General features: G+C 50.2%; 1 protein-coding gene across 2 annotated transcripts in view; it reads right to left on the bottom strand.

Annotated features, from left to right (window-relative positions):
* Ccdc88c (coiled-coil and HOOK domain protein 88C) overlaps nt 1-12,591 on the bottom strand; it is a 128,323-nt gene extending 115,732 nt beyond the window's left edge. For both annotated transcript variants that reach the window (XM_087911573.1, XM_048449450.3), the window contains exons 1-3: nt 12,438-12,591; nt 11,859-11,959; nt 5,282-5,390 (exon numbers count right to left, since the gene is read on the bottom strand). In XM_087911573.1, the coding sequence (XP_087767699.1) occupies nt 5,282-5,390; nt 11,859-11,959; nt 12,438-12,497 (270 nt within the window). In that variant the 5' untranslated portion in view covers nt 12,498-12,591. The remainder of the gene's footprint in view (nt 1-5,281; nt 5,391-11,858; nt 11,960-12,437) is intronic.
* Nucleotides 12,592-18,966: the final 6,375 nt, after the last annotated feature.

Below are 18,966 nucleotides of genomic sequence, written 5' to 3'. Positions count from 1 at the left end.
CCAGAGCTCAGAGGATAAGCTGCAGGGATCAGCAGGCCAGGGAGAGGGAAGACCAGAGAGAAAGTGCGGAGTCAAATGGAGAAAATGACTTCTGTGACCTTGAGCAGTTAGCTCCCTAGCTCCTGCCTTGGCCTCAAAGCCAAGATGAACAGCCGCCCTGCAGAATACAGCTTTCTTCCGGTGGGAATCCCAGTGGAGCTAGGTCCACAGACCACCTGCCCGGATCTCAAAACCAAGTTCCTCAGCACACACAGCCACAGACCCTAGGTGACCACCAACCACAAAGACCCTCCCCTCCCCTCGGTCTGGTGGGCCTTCAATCCCAGCAGTCACCTTGTCTTCTGTTCTGGCGTGTAGGTCACACCCAGCCCCACCCCGGCTCCCTTGCCAGTGCCAACTCATGGTTCATTTTCCACATAGGTACCTGAGTTTCAACTCAGCCCTTTTCCTTTCTAAAATAAGGAGAGAAAAAAAGCTCCATCCTTTCCCTTTTGCAGCTCTGGGTGCGTGGGCTGGAGGGGTACAACCCAGAGGTAGAGTGCTTGATGAGCTATGTGGTCCTGGGTTTGATCTCTAGTAAAACAGGTAAGCAGAAAACACCTATGACACCAAATGCATCAGGACGAGGTTCACATCCACAGCACGACACCCCAAGTGTTTCATCTCCAGGGGCCTCACCCTTACCCCGGGGCCCAAATCCCATCTCCAGCCTACTTCACATCCATCCTTCAGGTGCCTCCCAGGACGCCCCTCCACCAGCCTGGTACTCTCAAGGCACAGGCCAAGTGCCACCCCCTAGAGGAAGCTGTCAGTCAGGGTCCTCATCCTTCCTGGCCCGTGTTCTGAGACACTACCACGTCCTGTGACAAGCTGCGGCAGAGCTGATCTGATCTCCTTCCCTCAGTATCTCAGGGATGAACAACAGCCTTTAGACCCAGGAGAAACGTACAGCAAAGATGGGTCCCACAGGACCCCAGCCACACCCACCGCTGGGCCACCAGGGCTTCCTGTCTCGCATTTCATCACTCTGCACACACCCGTGGGGGTGTGGGGGCAGGAAGAGGAAAGGAGGGGCCCAGGCAGACTGCTGTCCTCCACTCAGCATTCACACTGTGGCCCACAGGGAAACAGAGGGTTCCACTGACCCTGGGACAGAGCCCAGTCCTGCAGCCTGGGACCCTATGATCTCTCCCCTCCTCCTCCATCCCCAAACTGCCTTCAATGGGTGCCATATTAGAGAGGGAGTCCACCCAGAGAGACTGGCAGAGACCATCTCAGGCACAGTCTGCCTTACATGAGCGAGGTACCAGCTTTTGCAGAGTGAGCAAACAAACCCCCCATCCCAGAACTCTGGGCCTGGGGTAGGGACACAGACATGGCTAGTGTTCAGCAGTAGCACGGAATGCGGTCTTTCAAACAGGGCAGCAGGCACTACCGTGAAAGGCACAAAAAAGCAGTTCACCAGAAAAAAGGACAAGGCCTATAAACAGGGTACTTGTAGCAATAAGGAGCAAACACCCCTAAAGTATTCATGCCCTCTGACCCGGCAACTCCCTGACAGGAACTTACCCTGAGGAAACCAAAGACGAATTTGCTGAAACATTTATGTGCAGGGTGGTACCGCTCATAATTCAGAAACAGGGATATCGGAAATGTCAACAATGGTACCGTCACACAAAACATCACACAGCGCTGACATTCGTACACATGAATGTTTAATGGCAAGGGGAAACACTCACTCCCCCAAAAGTGAAAAAAAAAAAAAAAAAAAACACTGCACACAGGCATTGGGAATTACGAACCACACACACAAAGAAAGCTAAGGCAAGCACCAAAATGGTGACGGTGGCCACCCCCAGGTGGGGAGATGACGGGCAAACGAGATTCCTTTGACATTTCCCAACCTGGAGGAAGGAACCCCGGATGAAAACATTATCTGTAATTTCCTCAGCTGTAGACGCGAGCTGGCCAATCAAGAGGACAAGCCTCCTCCTTAGGCTCTCAAGGCGTCAGCGTGGAAGGTAATATCTCTGCCAAGCCAATGCAATGTGTTATTCATGAAGCAAGTTCGGTGTGTGCCTGGTTTTCTCAACCCCTCAACTAGCCAAGGGAACACCACTTCGTACTCCCCAAGTCACACAACACAGAGCTGAGTGAGACCAATGTGCGTCTGCCACCAACAATGCCGAAGATCTATCGCCTTCTATTCTTTCTTGTTTTGTTCTGTTTCGAGACAGGGTTTCTCTGTGTGTAGCCCCGGCTGTCCTGGAACTCACTCTGTAGACCAGGCTGTCCTGGAACTCACAGATCCACCTGCCTCTGCCTCCCGAGTGCTGGGATTAGAGGCGTGCACCACCACAGGCTGGCCTTTTTGTACTTTTTAAGACCAGGTCTCACATAGTCCAGGCTGCCCCTGAACTGTCCATGTAGCCAAGGATGTTTCAATGCTGGCTCTCCCGGTGTTCCATCCCCCCGCTACTGAGATTACAGGTGTGTAACACCCTTCCCTATTCTGGTTTGACTTTTGACAGTGTTTCATTCCAGCCAGAAAGAAGGCCCTGTGAGTAATGATGGCACCTGCGACACCCATGGCAGGTGGAGAGAAGTGGCTTCCATACGCTGTCCTCTGGCCTTCCCACAGGCACTGTGGTACACAGGCACACACACTAACTTGAGAGAAACTGTTCCCTTTGTCAAGACGCTTCTCATTCTCAGCAGCTGCCATATGTTTTTTTTAACACAAATGCCAAAGAGCTGGCTGGGGCGGAGTTGGAGCTGCATCTTGGCATCTACCTATCACAGAGGCTGAAGGTCACACAATGTAGCTCAGGCAGGGCAATTGCTTAGCATGGTCAAGGCCTTGCACCTCAGGAAAACGGAGCTTGGGGGCTGCAGACAGCACAGCCACTGGGAACACTTGTTGCTCTTGCGGAGGAACCAAGTGAGATTCCCAGTGACCAGACAGCCGCTCACAACACCCCTGGAACTCCACTCCCAGGGATCCAATGCCCTCTTTTGGTCTCCGTGGCACTAGGCACGTATGTGATGCACTGTATACATGCAGGCAAAACACCCATACGTGTAAATAAAAATTTTAAAAGGGATCTTTCAAAAAGCACCCCTCTCACACCCACTGGGGTGATCCCCCTTCCTCCTGGCCATCCCAGACCGAGGGAAGGAGCAACAGTTGCTCTTGGTTGGTTGGCTTTGTTAAACAGTCTCACTGTGCAACCTATGCTGGCTGCAAACTCGCTGTACAGCGCGGGCCTCAAGCTCTCCACCCCCCTTTTCTGCCTCCCTAGGGCTGAGATCACAGGCAGGCGTGCACCACTGAGCCTAGCTGGGAATGGCATGTGGGCCATTTCATACCACTCTGGGCTAGTTTCCAACAGGGAAGCTGGGCAGTGGTTCCTTGGGAAAATGCCCATTGAATACCCTCTTTACATCAATAAGCTATAGTGCTACCCTGGAAGGGAAAAGGGCAGGGTGTGCAGTTAAACTTATGGCATGCCCACACGGCACAAAACAAAATCCATTCACCCCACCGTGGGGAGGAAACACTAAAGGCGATCGGCGATTGTCTCTGGTGGAAGGCTGACGTGTTGGCCGCCCTCACGGTACTTGTTTCTCAAGCTGTTTATACAGCCCGAATATCCTTCTAACATGAGAACAGAATTTCTGCTCCCCATAAACCAGAAGGAAAGAATACACAAAACACTGCGCCCAGGTAACGTGTCAGTCACGAATGCACACATCTCACGAACTCTTTCTAGGCTGGCAGGACGAGGAGACAGTGAGTGACCCTTTGTTGCTTCCAGCAAGTGCTTATGTACACTTTGCTTAGCTTGAGCTAGACAGTCACCCAATGCCAGCCCCGCTCTCAAAGAGCTAAGAGATGACAAGAACACAGGGCCCTCTTCCCCACCTCCATTCTAGTTGTTCAGTTCTTCCTTTGTGTGAGTTTCTGGAACCCTAGGCCGCAACCACCTCTCAGTCCCACATTGTCTTCAGGCCTTTCGCCTGGCCCCTCACAGTTACTACTCACTGGCAGCAAGGAGCCCACTGGGCAGGACGCTGCAGCACCTCTGCCTTGCGAAACCACCCTGAATACTGTCGTTCACAGGTGGGGGTGCACACATGCCACAGCAACATTTTTACAGTCTGTGTACATGGTCCAGCTCACCAACACTGACAGGACAGATACAGTCATGCCAGAATACCCAAGACACTGCCTACTTCTTCCCTCTCCCAACCCATTTCAAATCCATATTGAAGAGAAGCCAAGGATTCGGCAACACGCGGACAGTCCTTGGGAGGACCTGGGCCCAGGTCAAGCCCAAGACACAGCACCCCTGCCACTGGTCTAAAGTCAGCAATCAAGGCAGAGGGGAGCCTCGGCTAACAGGGAGTCCTCGGGTCAGCAGAGACCTCACCACATCTACGAAGACCACTGATTTCAAGCACCAGGACTCAGTTACAGACCAGGGAACTGAAGGGGCAGGGTCCAGCCATAGACCTGTGAGACCCTGGCACCAACAATAGTTCTTGAGCCATAGCATTGAGAGCGACTGTGGTTTTTCCGGAGTGTCAAGAGGTATCACATGGCAGAAGGCAGTTTCACTGCTAATCAGAGACTCAGAAGCCAGGTATCTGAGGTCCCCAGCTGCAGCTCATTCCCCACCAGTGCTGGCCATGCAGAAGAGCTCGCAAACACCCTCAGAGTATCAGCCACCCTGATCGACCCAGGCAGTACATCTGCTCAAACACAGCAAGCAGTGTACAGTGGACTCTTCACACCATAAGCCCAAGTTCCTGCTGGCCTAGAGGCACAATAGTTCCATTTTTCGCCCCTATAGCCCTTTGTGGTTCCTCCTCCCTCTCCTCGAGTGATTCCGGCAAAGAGCTACCGAGCCAGAGGCATGGCCCATGCACCCCTTCCAGAGTCCCCAAGTGACACACAGAGAACAGGCTGTGAACCAAGACCCTCCAGGCCCTTATGGCATTCAGAACGAACCAGTCTAAAATGCAAGAGTCCCTGCCCTGAAACTGACACCCCCACAGCAGGGCTAACACAGAACTACCAAGGGTCAGCAGCCAGCGACCACTTACTCTGGCTTCTTTGGGGAATCCACGCAAGGGACCCCACTGCAAACACACGGGAACTCATTCAAGGGGCCTCTGTACACCTACCTGAGGGGCCTTTCTACACACATGTGGGAACCCACTAGAGGGGCCCCACCCCAGACTCGCAGGAACCCCTGGGCCAGTAGAGCAGCCTCACCTGGTAGTAGGTCTTGATGTTTCTCACCAGGATGCTCAGGTTCTGGATGCGCAGGTTCACATCGTTGTTGACATGCTTGTTGATGCGCTGATTGTTGGGCCTGGGGTCTCTAGAGTAAGAAACGGAGTAAAAGTCACACCTCCGGACAGTCACTGTACCTCCTTCCCCAGTGGAGGACCAGAGCTCAGGCTCATGAGCCTCGTTAATCCTTTGGTGGCCATGAGGCTGTGAGGCCAGAGCGCAAGTCAAATCCTAAGTCTGTTCACAGCTGTGCTAGAACCCTACATGACCCATCATCTCTGCTGCCTCACTCAGGCCCCTGCTGAACACAGCCCTTTTCAATACTGTTCCTATTTCCACTGCTGGGAGCACACCAGGGACATCCAAGTGTTCACACTGTGAAAATCAACATACAGATACATAAGAACCAATAACCTATCCAAAATTGCATTGTAGCATTAAAAAGCCAAGCAAAGGCCAGGCAGTGGCGGCTCACGCCTTTAATCCCAGCACTTGGGAGGCAAAAACAGGCAGATCTCTGGTGAGTTCAAGGCCAGCCTAGTCTACAAGAGCTAGTTCCAGGACAGGCTCCAAAGCTACAGAGAAACCCTGTCTCAAAAAACAAGAAAGAAAAATACATGAAACATCAAGAAAAACGGGCTGGAGAGATGGCTCAGCAGTTAAGAGCACTGGCTAGTCCTCCAAAGGTACCGGGCTCCATCCCCAACACCAACATGGTGGTTCACAGCCATCTCTAACTGTAGTCCCATGGGATACCCTTTTCAAGAGTGCAAACATACATGTAGATAAAAACCCATCCATATACATAAAATAAATAAATGGATCTTTTTTAAAAAAGAAAAGAAACAAAAACACAAAACGGGGGAGGGGGTGCTGGCATGCTTTATGACCTTAAGAATCACGTTCCACTCAGCACTGGTCTCCCTGTCATCTGGACTTAGGTTAGTCCTGCTCACGATTTACACTCCATGGAAACAATGGTGTCTTGACAACCTGACGTCTAGGAGTCTAGGATATGACTGGTGTGCCATCACACTCCACAAGAAACGCCAAGTGTGGGAAACCCCAAGCGTCATTCATTTTCCAACCTCAGGCAAAACTTGGGTCTGGCTGTAAAGATGTCAGCTAAGTGATTTACAGTTTGGTTCATTGACATGCAGGACAGTCCCCCAAATCCTCAGTGTGGGAAATGTCTGCCAAGAAGAGTGAAGTGAAAAGGGGAGCCTGCTCTCCATAGCAAAGGCCTCCCTTCCATCCGCTGTCCTGAGGCACCACCAAGGATAAAGGGCAGGGGAACTCAGAGGCCACCTTCCCATTTTATGTCAGCCAAGCCCTGTGGTAAAGGTGCAGAGCCTCCTCGGGGCTGGTGGGGAGCTACGGAACTACTTCTGAGGCTATCTGGTTCATTCAAGGCCACATTATGAGAAGGTGGAGAAACAGAAGGAAAATCTTCAATCATTTCGAATGGAAGCACAAGGCTTTTTTGTAAGGCAAGCTGTTTAACGGTCACCCTCTGAATAAATAGTGGACATACATTCTGTCTCCACACCATGCCCTAAGCATGCGAACCTTCTCACATGCATTCAACAGCCCCTGATTTCACAAAGTCCTTCCACAGCCCCTCAAACAGCCACGTGGGTCCCCTAAGGGGAACCAAGAAAACTGTTTCCAGCTGTCAAGTGACAACATTCCTCAGTGTCCCCATACCATGATGGGGTCCGGCTAAACCATCTGCCCATTAGGCTTCTTCTAGGGCCCTTAATTAATTAACAAGCAAACAGAGGCCTAGAGCCCCGCTGACGTTAACTTAGGAAAGAGGCAGCATTCTGTATTTCAACTGTAAAGGCATTTTAGCCACAGAAGCCTTCGGAATGTGACAGTAAGGGGCTCTCTTACAGGATGAGCAGCGGTTTCACGGGAACACACATGAATTTGTGAGAAGCTGCAGGCTTTGCCAATTCCTGGTTTGAGGAAAGTTAGGGAATGAAGCTGAGGCTGCACACATGTTTAGCAAACACTCATTACCAACCCCTAACTAAATTTTAAACTTCTGAGATAGATTCTCATTATGTGGCCCAGGCTGACCTTCAACCTACAACCCTCCTGCCTCAAGCTTTGAAATAACTGGGGCTGCAGGTGTTAGGCTATGCACTGTTTCATTCCTACCAAGATTCCAAGACTGCATCACCACACTTTCTATGTGTAATGTCAGGGATTGAACTCAGGGCTTTGAGAATACCAAGCAACCGTTTTACCAACAGAGCCACATCTACAGTCTCTGGATTCCATCTATATCAGAGGGGCCGCATCACAAGTACCAGGTATCTAAAGCGTCGATGTGCCCCACTGACAGCCACTTACTTGCAGAGGCTCTGCACACACCCAGGACCTGGGATGCGCAGCCATATCTGTTTCTGTTCTCCCCAGGCATGGGAAGAAACGGCTAATTGATGGAACACTAGAAAAGAACCCTGACATTAGTTCTGTGACTAATTAGACTAATTATCATGATCATTAGCATTCCCTCAGTTAACCGAGTCTCTCAGGGTAAAGAACACTTATTAAGAGTTAAACCAAAAGTTTCAGCATTGTTTATGGAAGGCAAATCCCCTTTCTACCCACTCAGTGTTCCACATCAGGTGCTAGAAATGGGGGTCAGAGGCCCAGGGCTCACAAGAATTTGAACAAGCATTAGGCTGTGGTGAATTTGCCACCATCCTAGCAAAGATGGAAAGAAGTCAGCAGGCAGAGCCCCTAGTTCACTGAGGCTCCTTCACGAGCAGATAAACACACCACTGTGAACACACACACACACACACACACACACACACACACACACACACGACCCAGCCCTACTTCACTCACACCCCACTAATGACATCTGGATATTAATACGCACCATCTTGCTTAACCCTCCCCACATCTACAAAATTCTACCCTTCATCACAGAAGAAGAAACTGAGGCTCGGGGGTGGTGTGGAGCAATCTGCCCAGTGTAGCAGAACTAGTCAGCAGTGGAAGCTAGCTCTGCCTGAAGATAGCACAGCACCCCAGTTTCCCAGCAGTCCCCACAGACAAGAGAAACACAGCCTGTGCTCTAGACCACTTGGTGGACTCTCTCATTCAAGAATTCTAGCCCTGGGCATCTCCTGAAAGCTGACCCTGCAGGGCTTTCCTGCTTCCAGGTGGGCCTGTGTCAGGGAGGCCAGGGCCAAGAGACTACCCCAGCCTTCTAGAGTTGCCATAGACAATGGCCAGGTGCGGTCACGTGACCACAGCCAGCCTCCAGATGGTACTGAAGTATTAGGTAACAGCCTCTTATCTCAGCCCACCCCAACCCAGTCAGTCACACCACTCTGCCATTTTCAAAGGCAACTAGGACAATTTATCGAAAATAGCATAGCAGTGGTCTCCAGGTACCCAGCACAGTAGGTAACACCCACCCACTGATCACGATAAGGACCCGATCCTTAGGCAGACACCGCTCCAACTGGGCAGAAGGGGAGGCTAAGGCTCAGCCTATATATCACCAGGGAAAGACCAAGGCTGAGAACTGTGTGGTTGTTTAGAGACTGAACACAGAGGGAAGGAGACTTGCAGAGGGGGTAGTGAGATGGCTCACAAGTCAAGGCACTCGTTGCTAGGTCTGAGTTCAATTCAGGAACTCCTCTGCAAGCTGTCCTGACTCCACGTGCATGCGCACACGCACACAACTTTTTAAAAAGTAGACTGAAGAAACCAAGCACTCTGTGTATGTGACTGACCCGCAATACCATTCCCAGAACTGAGCTAGGCTCCAGCACATTATCTCATTACTCTCCTTAGGGCAGAACTTTAATTCCTGCCTTTCAGATGAGAAAACCGAGGCACCTAGCAACAATTCCAGGAAGATGATCCTGGGCCCAAACCTAGCCCGACCACTTAGGATGCCCAATACTCGGTCAGGGTTCTTTTTGTTTGTCTTTGTTCTTTATTTCCTTTTATTTTATGTGCACATTTGTCCATGTGAGGATGTTGGAGTCCCCGGACCTGGTGTTAAAGACAGTTGTGAGCTGTCATGTAGGTGCTGGGAATTGAACCCAGGTCCTCTGGAAGAGCAGCCAGTGCTCTTAACCACTGAACCATCTCTGCAGTCCTGTTTGTTTTTTGAGAAGGTCTCATATATAGCCCAGGCTGACCTTGAATGTATGTAGCTGAGATTGGCTTCGATCTCCTGGCCCACTATTAGGATTACAGCTGTGCACCACCACATCTGGCAGAAGAACTCATCCAAGGTTCTTTTAGTTACCCAAATTTTGAGGTGGCAGGTATGGAACCCAGGACCCTAGACACTCCGTGTAAATACCAGAAAACTGCAGATGCCCCTATTTGTGTTTTTATAGAGGTTACCTTGTTGTTGTTCGTTTTTGCTGTTTTTCGAGACAGGGTTTCTCTGTAGCTTTGGAGCCTGTCCCGGAACTAGCTGTAGTAGACCAGGCTGGCTTGAACTCACAGAGATCCACGTGCCTCTGCCTCCCAACTGCTGAGACTGAAGCAAGCATCACAATCCTGTCATAGCCTGGCTAGAGGTTACTTTTACAAAGAGTAAAAGGTGCGCATCTTAAATCACAGGCTGGAGCTTGAGAAAATACCTTGCGGGGAGCCATTCCACAGTCCCCCTGGCAGTCAAGCCCCACCCACTTCCGGAGGCGAACGCATTCTGAGGCCTGTTACCTGGTGCCAAGTTATGATTCCCTAGAAGCAGAAAATGATGATAGGCAGGTCCTGTGCCCACCCACTCCTGCCTGTCCTTCCTGGTACAGGAAAAGTCACTCATTGTCTCCGTGGCTGTCCTAGGGCTGCTGCATACCGGCCAATCCTTCTTCCAGAATGATCGCATTAGCATATCAGAGGGAAAAATGACGCCGAAAACTACCAGGGAGAGGAGCAGCCCAGTCGACCCTTCTGCAGAATTTAGCCAGGGCCAAATGCAAACAAGTAATGAATTGGCCTTTCTCAGAAAGGTCCAACAGGCTCCCCTGATTTACAGGCAAGTGGTAAAGGCTTCAGGAATTCCAAAGGTCAGGAAAGAAAGAGATCCCGGCCCTGGGCTTTTGTTCTCCCCAGTGCCTCCGTGTAGCTCGGTAAAAGCCTGGAGGACACTGCTAATTAAACAGCCTCAAGCTTCACAGGGATACGCTGAAGTTCCAATGGTCCTTATACCAATGCAACCAGTCATTCTCCGGGTCTGGCAGAATGGGGAGAGAGTGGCCAGAACCCACGCCTGCCATGAGGCAACCCCAGAAAAAAAAACATTTTCATCAGAGTCTAAGACACACCGCCAAAGCCAGTAACAAATGTATTTCTTTAGAATCTGGTCAAATGCTGAAGGATCGTGATTGGTTGTTTTTTTTTTTTTTTTTTTTTTTGAGACAGGGTTTCTCTGTGTAGCTCTGGCTGTTCTGGAACTTGCTCTGTAGACCAGGCTGGCCTCGAACTCACAGAGATGCCTCCTGAGTGCTGGAATTAAAGGCATGTGCCACCACTACCTGGCGGAAGAAATATTTTAAAAAAAAAGGAAAAAAGCTGGGTGGTGGCGGTGTGTGCCTTTAATCCCAGCACTAGGGAGGCGGAGGCAGGCAAATCTCTAAATTCAAGGCCAGCCTAGCCTACAAGAGCTAATTCCAGGACAAGCTTCAAAACTACAGAGAAACTGTCTCAAAAAAAAGAAAAAGAAAAAGAAAAAGAAAAAGAAAGAGAAAGAGAGAGAGAGAGAGAGAGAGAAGAGATGACAGTTCCACCACTGTGACATCAAATGTCGAGCCATCTAATTGGGAAGGCTCCCCATACCTGCCCCCAGCTACAAATAGAGACTGTTTTTAATTAGCTAATGAATAACTGAGTGTGGCACCTCCATCAGCCTCAGGTGAGTGGATCAACGGAAAGGCGGGTCCACAAAACACACTGAGGTGTTTCTATTTCGCCCCAAGTGCCTGTGACTCATACTGACACTCACTTCCAATACGATCCCTGAAGCTTCTAAGTTAAACACAGAATGTCAGAGCCAACACCTACACGGCGATAAGATGTCAGACAGACAGGCTCTGCAGAACTCAGCAACGGATGTGGTCAGAGGCAAGTAATATCTACAGAGACCCCATTTAAGGCCAAACGGTCCGGCACGGCATGGATGCCTATGTGCCTTCTGAAGCAGACTTCTGAAATGACTGCATCTGCCTCAGAAATTGGCAAGAGAAGGGAGGGAGACTCAGAAACTCGGTTACCAAGCCACAGTGAAACTTCAACCACATTGCGACGCTCCCGACCCACCGGACATTTCCTGTAATCAGACCCTCGTTACAGTTCTGGGTCTCCCCCAAAAGAAAAGGGACTTTTAATGTCAAGGCTCAGAGCACCATCAAGTCCTTGAGTTTGCAGAAGAGTCGGTTCCAAATTCCTTAATTGAGTAAGCAGCCACGGAGAGTCCAGCGGCCCACCTGCAGGCAGCCCCCCTCCCGACCACCCGGCATTCACAATCTCAGGCTTCGAAAGCATCCTCTCTGAAAACGCAACTTACATTTGCAACATGATTTGGTTCAAAAAGATGCCATCCACTAAATCCATGTACAGAGTCAAGTTGTCCTGGTGGCCACTTCCAAACGTGCCAAAAGTTTTCACCTGCAGGGAAGCAAAGGCACGTCGGTCTGACGCTGGGGGACAGGCGGGCCAGGGATGTCACCCACCACCGCGGCACCCTTCGCAGGCAACAAGCCCACCCTTCCCGAGCGCTGTCCCCTTCATGCGCCAGGCAATAGACACAGGACAGAAGGAAAACTTCTGACTACTCTTCTCCAGCGTCCCGGAGCGCGAGGGGGGGGGGGAACAAAACAATCAAACAAAAACAAATAAAAGGGACTTTTTCAACGCATTTCTCACGTCTCAGGTTCACTGGAAAGCAGCGCGCCCAGCCCGTCGCTCCGCGTCCCCACTCGGCGCCCCCAGCGCGGGATTCCGGGCTTCAGGAGCGCACCCCCCGACACACACACACCCCGAGCGGGAACAGGTGCGCGCTCCCGAATGGGAAGGCCACCCGCCACGGAGCCTCCCGGTCCCCAGCACCGCCGCACGGAGTGGAGGAAGGCCAGGACGCGCTCACCCAGGTCACCAGCGGACTCTGCAGGAACAGCTCCACGAGCTGCGACACCGTCACGTCCATGCTGAGCCGCGGCCGCGCCGCACAAAGCGGCTCCGGCAGCCGGCGGCGGGCGCGGGAGACAAAGGCGGGGCGCGAGCCCACGGTGCTCGGCTGCTGCCCCGCCCGCCCGGGAAGAGCGAGAGGATGGGGGCGGGGGGGGGAGGGATGGAGGGAGGGGCGACGCGGTCCCTTCCTCGGCCGCCGCCGGGCGCCCTGCGCAGCCTAGTGGAGCGGAGCCCAACGGGGCGGGGCGGGGAACGCGTGGGGAGCGGGGACGCGAGCGGGGAGGGGCGGGGCCACAGCACGTGGCGGCCCGAGTGCGCGGGCAGGTGCAGCCTGCGCGCGCAGACCTGGGCGCGGTGTTGGCCCGGGAGGAAGAGGGGCTCGGTGCAATCCTCAGGCTGCAGGATCGCGCACCGGTGCAGATGCTCAGCCGTCTCCCGGGCTTCCCTCCCTTGTAGAGGTCCCTTTAGGATGCAAGCGGTGTGGCCGTCTCACCCTTGTGCACCCTTTGCTGTGGCTCTGCCCTCCCTCTACCATTGCACCCAGGGGTGGAGAGCCTGTTCCGGGCGCAGTGCACCACAGCACCTTTGAAGCAGGGCTCCCAGCACGACGGTCGCCGTGCCCCCTGCTGGCAGGGCTGTGTGCCTGGAGGCCTCTCAACCCCACTCCCTCACCACTTCCTGGAAATAACTTCCCTCCACCAGCTGGGCCGTTGTTCGATGGTCGCTGTTATGACTGACGGATTTAATCCTCACTGAGTTGTGGGAGTGTTAACCCGAAGCCCCTGGCACGCAGCGTAGCGAGCTACTCAATGGTTGCCCTTTGGCTAGCAATTTACAGCATGGCTTTGTCACATATTAGGGGTGCGACATCTGCTGTTGACATGTAGTATTACAGTTCCGCCTGACTGGAAAGCATGTTCATCGACTCGTAAGGGTCTAAGAATTGTAGAAGTCAGGGTAATTAAAAAAAGGCGAGGAAGGGGATGTCGGAGATTAAGAGCACTGATGCTCTTCCCAGAGGACCCAGATTTGATTCCCAGCACCCACAGGGTGATTCACAACCATCTGTAAATCCAGTTCCAGGGACTGGTGCCTTCTGGCCTCCTGTGGGCACCAGACACACACGTGGTGTACAGACATTTATGAAGACAGAACACTTTAACTCAAAAAGAGTAAAATAAATATATCTTATCTAAAAAAAAAAACGGCGGGTGGGAATAATGGTACAAGCCTGTGATATCAGTTCTACGGAGATGTTGGCAAAAGGATGAGGAGTTCCTGTTATCCTTGGCGCATAATGACTTCAGAGCTAGCCTGGGCTCAGTGACGTCCTGTCCCAAAAGAAAAAGACAATGGCAGTCAGTCTTAGTTCCTGTAATCACAGAACTTGGTGGAGCTGAACCACGAGGATCTTGAGTTCCAAGCTAGCCTGGGCTACATAATGAGCTTTAGGACTACAGGGGTGGGGGCAACATAGACCACCCTCTTTGGAAAAGTAAGGGCTGTTGGGGGGGTTGTTATTTTTTTCTGTACCCACCTAATTTTTTTAATGATGAGAAATCCTTCCAGCTGTTTAATAAACAAGCATATTATTTCAAACCAAGAAATTTGTTGAACAAATGACTGTTACTGTTCATGAGACCTTTCATTCTCGTGTGGAAATAAGTTCTCCACTAGAGATGTTGGCAGTGCCTGCACAGCCACACCAGGGAATTTTCACTTTGGATCAGTTATATACACACATAACAAGGTCAATGAAACAGTATGTATGACTAATGTACCATAAAAACCACTCCACGTTTTAGCTGCACACACAATTTAAGCTCCTACCAGGTGACACAGAAATTAGGTAGCCGTAGCCGAGGTGGCTCATGATCACTGACATCCAGACTGACTACCACCATTGCTTGCCTAGACCTCTTCATCCAGACAAGGATTTACCCCAGCCTGCCGAGGACAGCTGTGCAGTGACCCCCAGGGGTGGCCTAGTTATAGGTAGAAAAGCTTCCAATGATGGGGTGACCTGGGATGTAAAACACAATGTTTGCTCTGTGCTCTTAGGTCTGCGCTACGAGAACCAGGCTGGAGACTTAAAAAAAACACACGCACACAGACAGAGACACAGGGATACAGGTCATCCTTGATACAAGAACGCCAACTTTATTGTGCTCAGGGGAAGCACAATATATAGGGCTCTGTCCATGGCCCAGCTCTTGATATCTTTCAGCTGCAGGCCCGCCAGAAACCAATCCCCTCTGGTGGTCAGAGCAGCTGCAAACACAAGAAAGCAAGGTTTTTGGTTTTGTTTTGTTTTTTGCTCAGAGCAGCTGCAAGCAAGTTGTTTATAGGAAATTCAGGGTCTGGGGTTCACAGCCCCCAACACTGGGGAAAGCAAGTCTGAGAATTTTCCCTGTTTAAGGATTTTTACAAGGTAAGTTGGAATTTCCAAGTGAGGCATGTAAAATCTTTGCCCTGATACATGACCACGATGTCTTTCTCCTCTTGCCCCGGTCTGCTGCGGGTGCTCTAATGAGAATTGTTCGCTTGGAGCTCCATCACACTGGGGCTGGGCTTCAGGGAAAGCTGAACTGCCAAGTTGCGTCCCTCTGCCCACCTCTTCCATTTTAAAATGTCTCGGTTCATTTCTGAATAGATATGTGTATGTTGCTTTTACAATTTTTGAATGGAAGAAGAATTTCTTCTCCAGACAGTCAGTCTCACCAGGTAGCCGAGGCTTACTTAACTTGCGACGAAGACCAGGCTGGCCTATCTAGTCTGTTCCTGCTTCATGCCTAGCAGGAACCAGGTTTTCAGTTTTGATTCTGACAAAGGAGTTTCTCCCCCGAGGAAACACTGACTTAGTATGATAGCTAATGGCATTTCTGTGTCACCTGGTAGGAGCTTAAACTGTGTGACTAACTAGAAGGAGGGGTGACTTTTTATTGTTTATTAGTATAAATTAGGTATACACAAGTTGCACTGACATTCTTATAAATTGTTTTTTGTTTTTTTTTTTTGCTTTTTTGTTTTTTGAGACAGGGTTTCCTCTGTTTAACAGACCTAGGCTTTGTAGACCAAGCTGGCCTTGAACCTCTGTCTCCCAAGTGTTGGGATTAAAGGCATGCACTACCACCATCTGGCTTTTTTTTTAAAACCACATTCACTGTCATTATCTTCTCTGTCCCCCTGCCCCTCCTGCTGATCCCTTCTTCTTCCTGATGAGTCCCCTTTCTTCTCTATTATTTATTTATTTATTTATTTATTTATTTATTTATTTATTTATTTATTTATTTTGTTCCCAGTGACTGTCATTGAGATTGCCTACAGGAGCCCAAGGAGGATATTACTTTCAGAAGCATGGATACACCACCAGTTGTTACATTACTAAAGAAAATGTCTCTCCCTCTACTGGCAATCATTATCTGTGTATAAATAGTCAGAGAGAGATCAAGTTTCATGAACCCCCTTTCCTTTCCATGACAGGATGCTGTGAGTTCAAGAGTGAATGATGAGGTTGTATAGGTATAGAGAGGGTTGAACAGTCAACAGTCTCTGATTCTTGGCACTTTGACCAGTTATGAGTTGCTGCATCATAAAGTGCCTCCAGTACAGCGATAATTGTTTGACCAAAGCCAACAGTGGAAGACCCGGATAAATCCAGACCCCTCTAGTAACAAGTTTTGTTCTTTTAAAAAGAATATGATGGGGAGCTGGAGAGATGGCTGAGTGGTTAAGAGCATTGCCTGCTCTTCCAAAGGTCCTGAGTTCAATTCCCAGCAACCACATGGTGGCTCACAACCATCTGTAATGAGGTCTGGTGCCCTCTTCTGGCCTGCAGACATACATACAGACAGAATGTTGTATACATAATAATAAAATAAATAAATTAAAAAAAAAAGAATATGATGATGGGATGTCCCGGGCGGCTTGCGGAGTCCGACAAGGATGGCCATGAGTCCCTGCAGCGCCATGCAGCTGGGGGAGTCAGTCGGGCGGTTACGGCGGATAAAAGGCTCACAAGACATAGTAAATAAACACAAGGGTAAACATTTATTACTTAAAAAGAAATAAAAAAACAGAGAGACAGAGATAGACAAATATAAAGACATAAAGACACAGAGACAGAGAGAAACGTGTGCACACGACAGGAGACAACCACACAAGAGAGAGAGAAAGATGGCGAAGGGGGAGGTCAGAAGTGGCTGGGTGGGCATGGTTAGTTCTTAAAGTGACAGCAGTAGACTAACAACAAGAATAGAACCAAAAATCTCGCGGGGAAAGAAGAACCAAAAATCTAGGTTAGCCAGTTCAGTGACTCTGTTCCAGGAACTAGCTGACCATAAAGTTAGACTATAATCTTGAGAAACAGGGAGTTACCCCCTTGTGATTCTCATTAGTATTTTCAGAATTTTCCAATGATCATTGGTATTTTCAAATTTTCCAATGACGCCCCTCCCTACCCCCGTTGGGCTGTGGTTTCTTCCCCTAAATATCCCCTCTCCCAGCTACTCGGAGTCAAACTTCTCTACCTCTGCCTGGGAAATGAGTTTTGGCGCCAGTGTGCTGGTTCCTGTCCTGTCAATAAACCTCGTGTGATTGCAGCAAGGATGATCTCTTATGATTTCCTGGGGGGTCGTGTTATCCTGAGACTTGAGTGAGAGTCTCCCCACTCTGGGGGTCTTTCATTTGGGGGCTCGTCCTGGGATTGGCAACCACCTTCGTCTCCGGAGACCCACTTGGAGATGAGACATGGTCTGTGTCTTTGTTCTGTGTCTTTGTTTTCCATGCAGGCTGAATTCAGGTTCTGTACAGGTTCTGTACTTTTGGTTTTGGTTTTGCAGTCTCTTGTGTCTCAGGAGGAGACAAAGGGAGTGATCAGAAGATGGGCTAGGAGATCACTGACTGCCACACTGGGAGATATCCCTGGAGGAGAGGAGGGATCTCAGGGACGCCTGGGAGATTCCTATCTGGGTGCTGGTGAGGATACAGAAGTTCTCCTGGATTGGAGGAACTATATGCCCTCCTGGCTGTCCATATTTCTGGAGTGGTTTTGTCTGTCTAGGTTTTGTTAGCCTTTGCTTGTGTGTCTTCAGTCTCTGTTTTGTCTTACTTGTGACTTTGATGATGGGACAGACTGTGACATTGACTCTGGATCATTGGACTGAAAATTAGGGCTAGAGCACATAACTTGTCAGTTGAGATTAAGAAAGGGCCATGAAAGACTTTTTGCTCCTCTGAATGGCCAGCGCTTGATGTCGGCTGGCCTCCGGAGAGCACCTTTGATTTAATCATTATTTTTAATATTAAAGTTATTGTTTTTCAGGAAGGACCAGGATCCCATCCTGATCAACAACCATACATTACTGTATGGCAAGATTTGGTCCAGGATTCCCCACCTTGGGTTAAGCCCTGGGTGCATGGACAGAAGCCAGGCTCCCAAGCCCTGGCTCTCCCAGAGTCGGAGCGCAAACCGAAACCTGTAACTCTAAGGCCTGAGAATTCACCCGAAAACCAACCTTCGACTCCTCTTAAAATCTTTCCCGAGATTGAGGAGCCACATGAATGGCCGATCCCTCCACCACCCCTTTACCTGCTGCCCCAAATGCCTAATCCTGGTGCTAGCAGTGGTGATGGGGGGCCTGCAACAGGCACACAAAGTCAGCGTGCTCAGAGTCCTGCACAGGGTCCTGGAGGACCAGATTTGACCCACCCCACCTCCAACCCCTCCAGTATAGGAACCGACCTGATTGGGACTTCAATATGGCAGCAGGTAGGGAGAGGCTAATGGTCTATCGCTGAGATCTCATGGCAGGTCTCTGTGGGGCCGCAAGACACCCCACTAATTTGGCCAAGGTAAGAGAGATTCTTCAGGGACCAGTTGAACCGCCATCTGTGTTTTTTGAACATTTAATGGAGGCTTACAGGCATTATACTCCCTTTGACTCAACCTCTGAGGGTCAACAAGCAGCGGTAGCTATGGCCTTCATAGGACAGTCAGCATCAGATATAAAGAAAAAGTTACAGTGGTTAGAATGGTTGAAGGATTATACCTTGCAGGAATTTGTTAAGGAAGCAGAGACAGAAGAAAATAAGTAAGAGAGAGAGAGAGAGAGAGAGAAAGAGAGGCGGAAGGCAGAGGAAAGAGAGGACTGGAGGGATTGTTGACAAGAGAGAAATTTGACTAGAATTTTAGCTGCAGTGGTAGGAGAGAAAGGGAAGACAGGGACCTAGACAGATAGGGAACCTGGGCAACAGAAGACCAAAGATGAGTGAAGACGGACAGAGGCACCCCTTGGACAAAGAACGATGTGCTTATTGCAAAGAAAAAGGACATTGGGCAAGAGAATGCCCAAAGAAGAAAAGAAGGGCCTCTAAGGTACTGGCCCTAGAAGAAGATGATTAGAGGAGACGGGGCTCGGACCCCCTCCCCAAGCCCAGGGTAACCCTGACTGTGGAGGGGACCCCTATGGATTTTCTAATGGACA

The sequence above is a fragment of the Myodes glareolus genome, chromosome 11, assembly GCF_982192425.1.
Source record: "Myodes glareolus chromosome 11, mMyoGla1.1, whole genome shotgun sequence".
In the NCBI taxonomy this organism is placed as follows: Eukaryota; Metazoa; Chordata; class Mammalia; order Rodentia; family Cricetidae; genus Myodes; species Myodes glareolus.
This window is presented reverse-complemented; position numbering and strand designations above follow the sequence as displayed.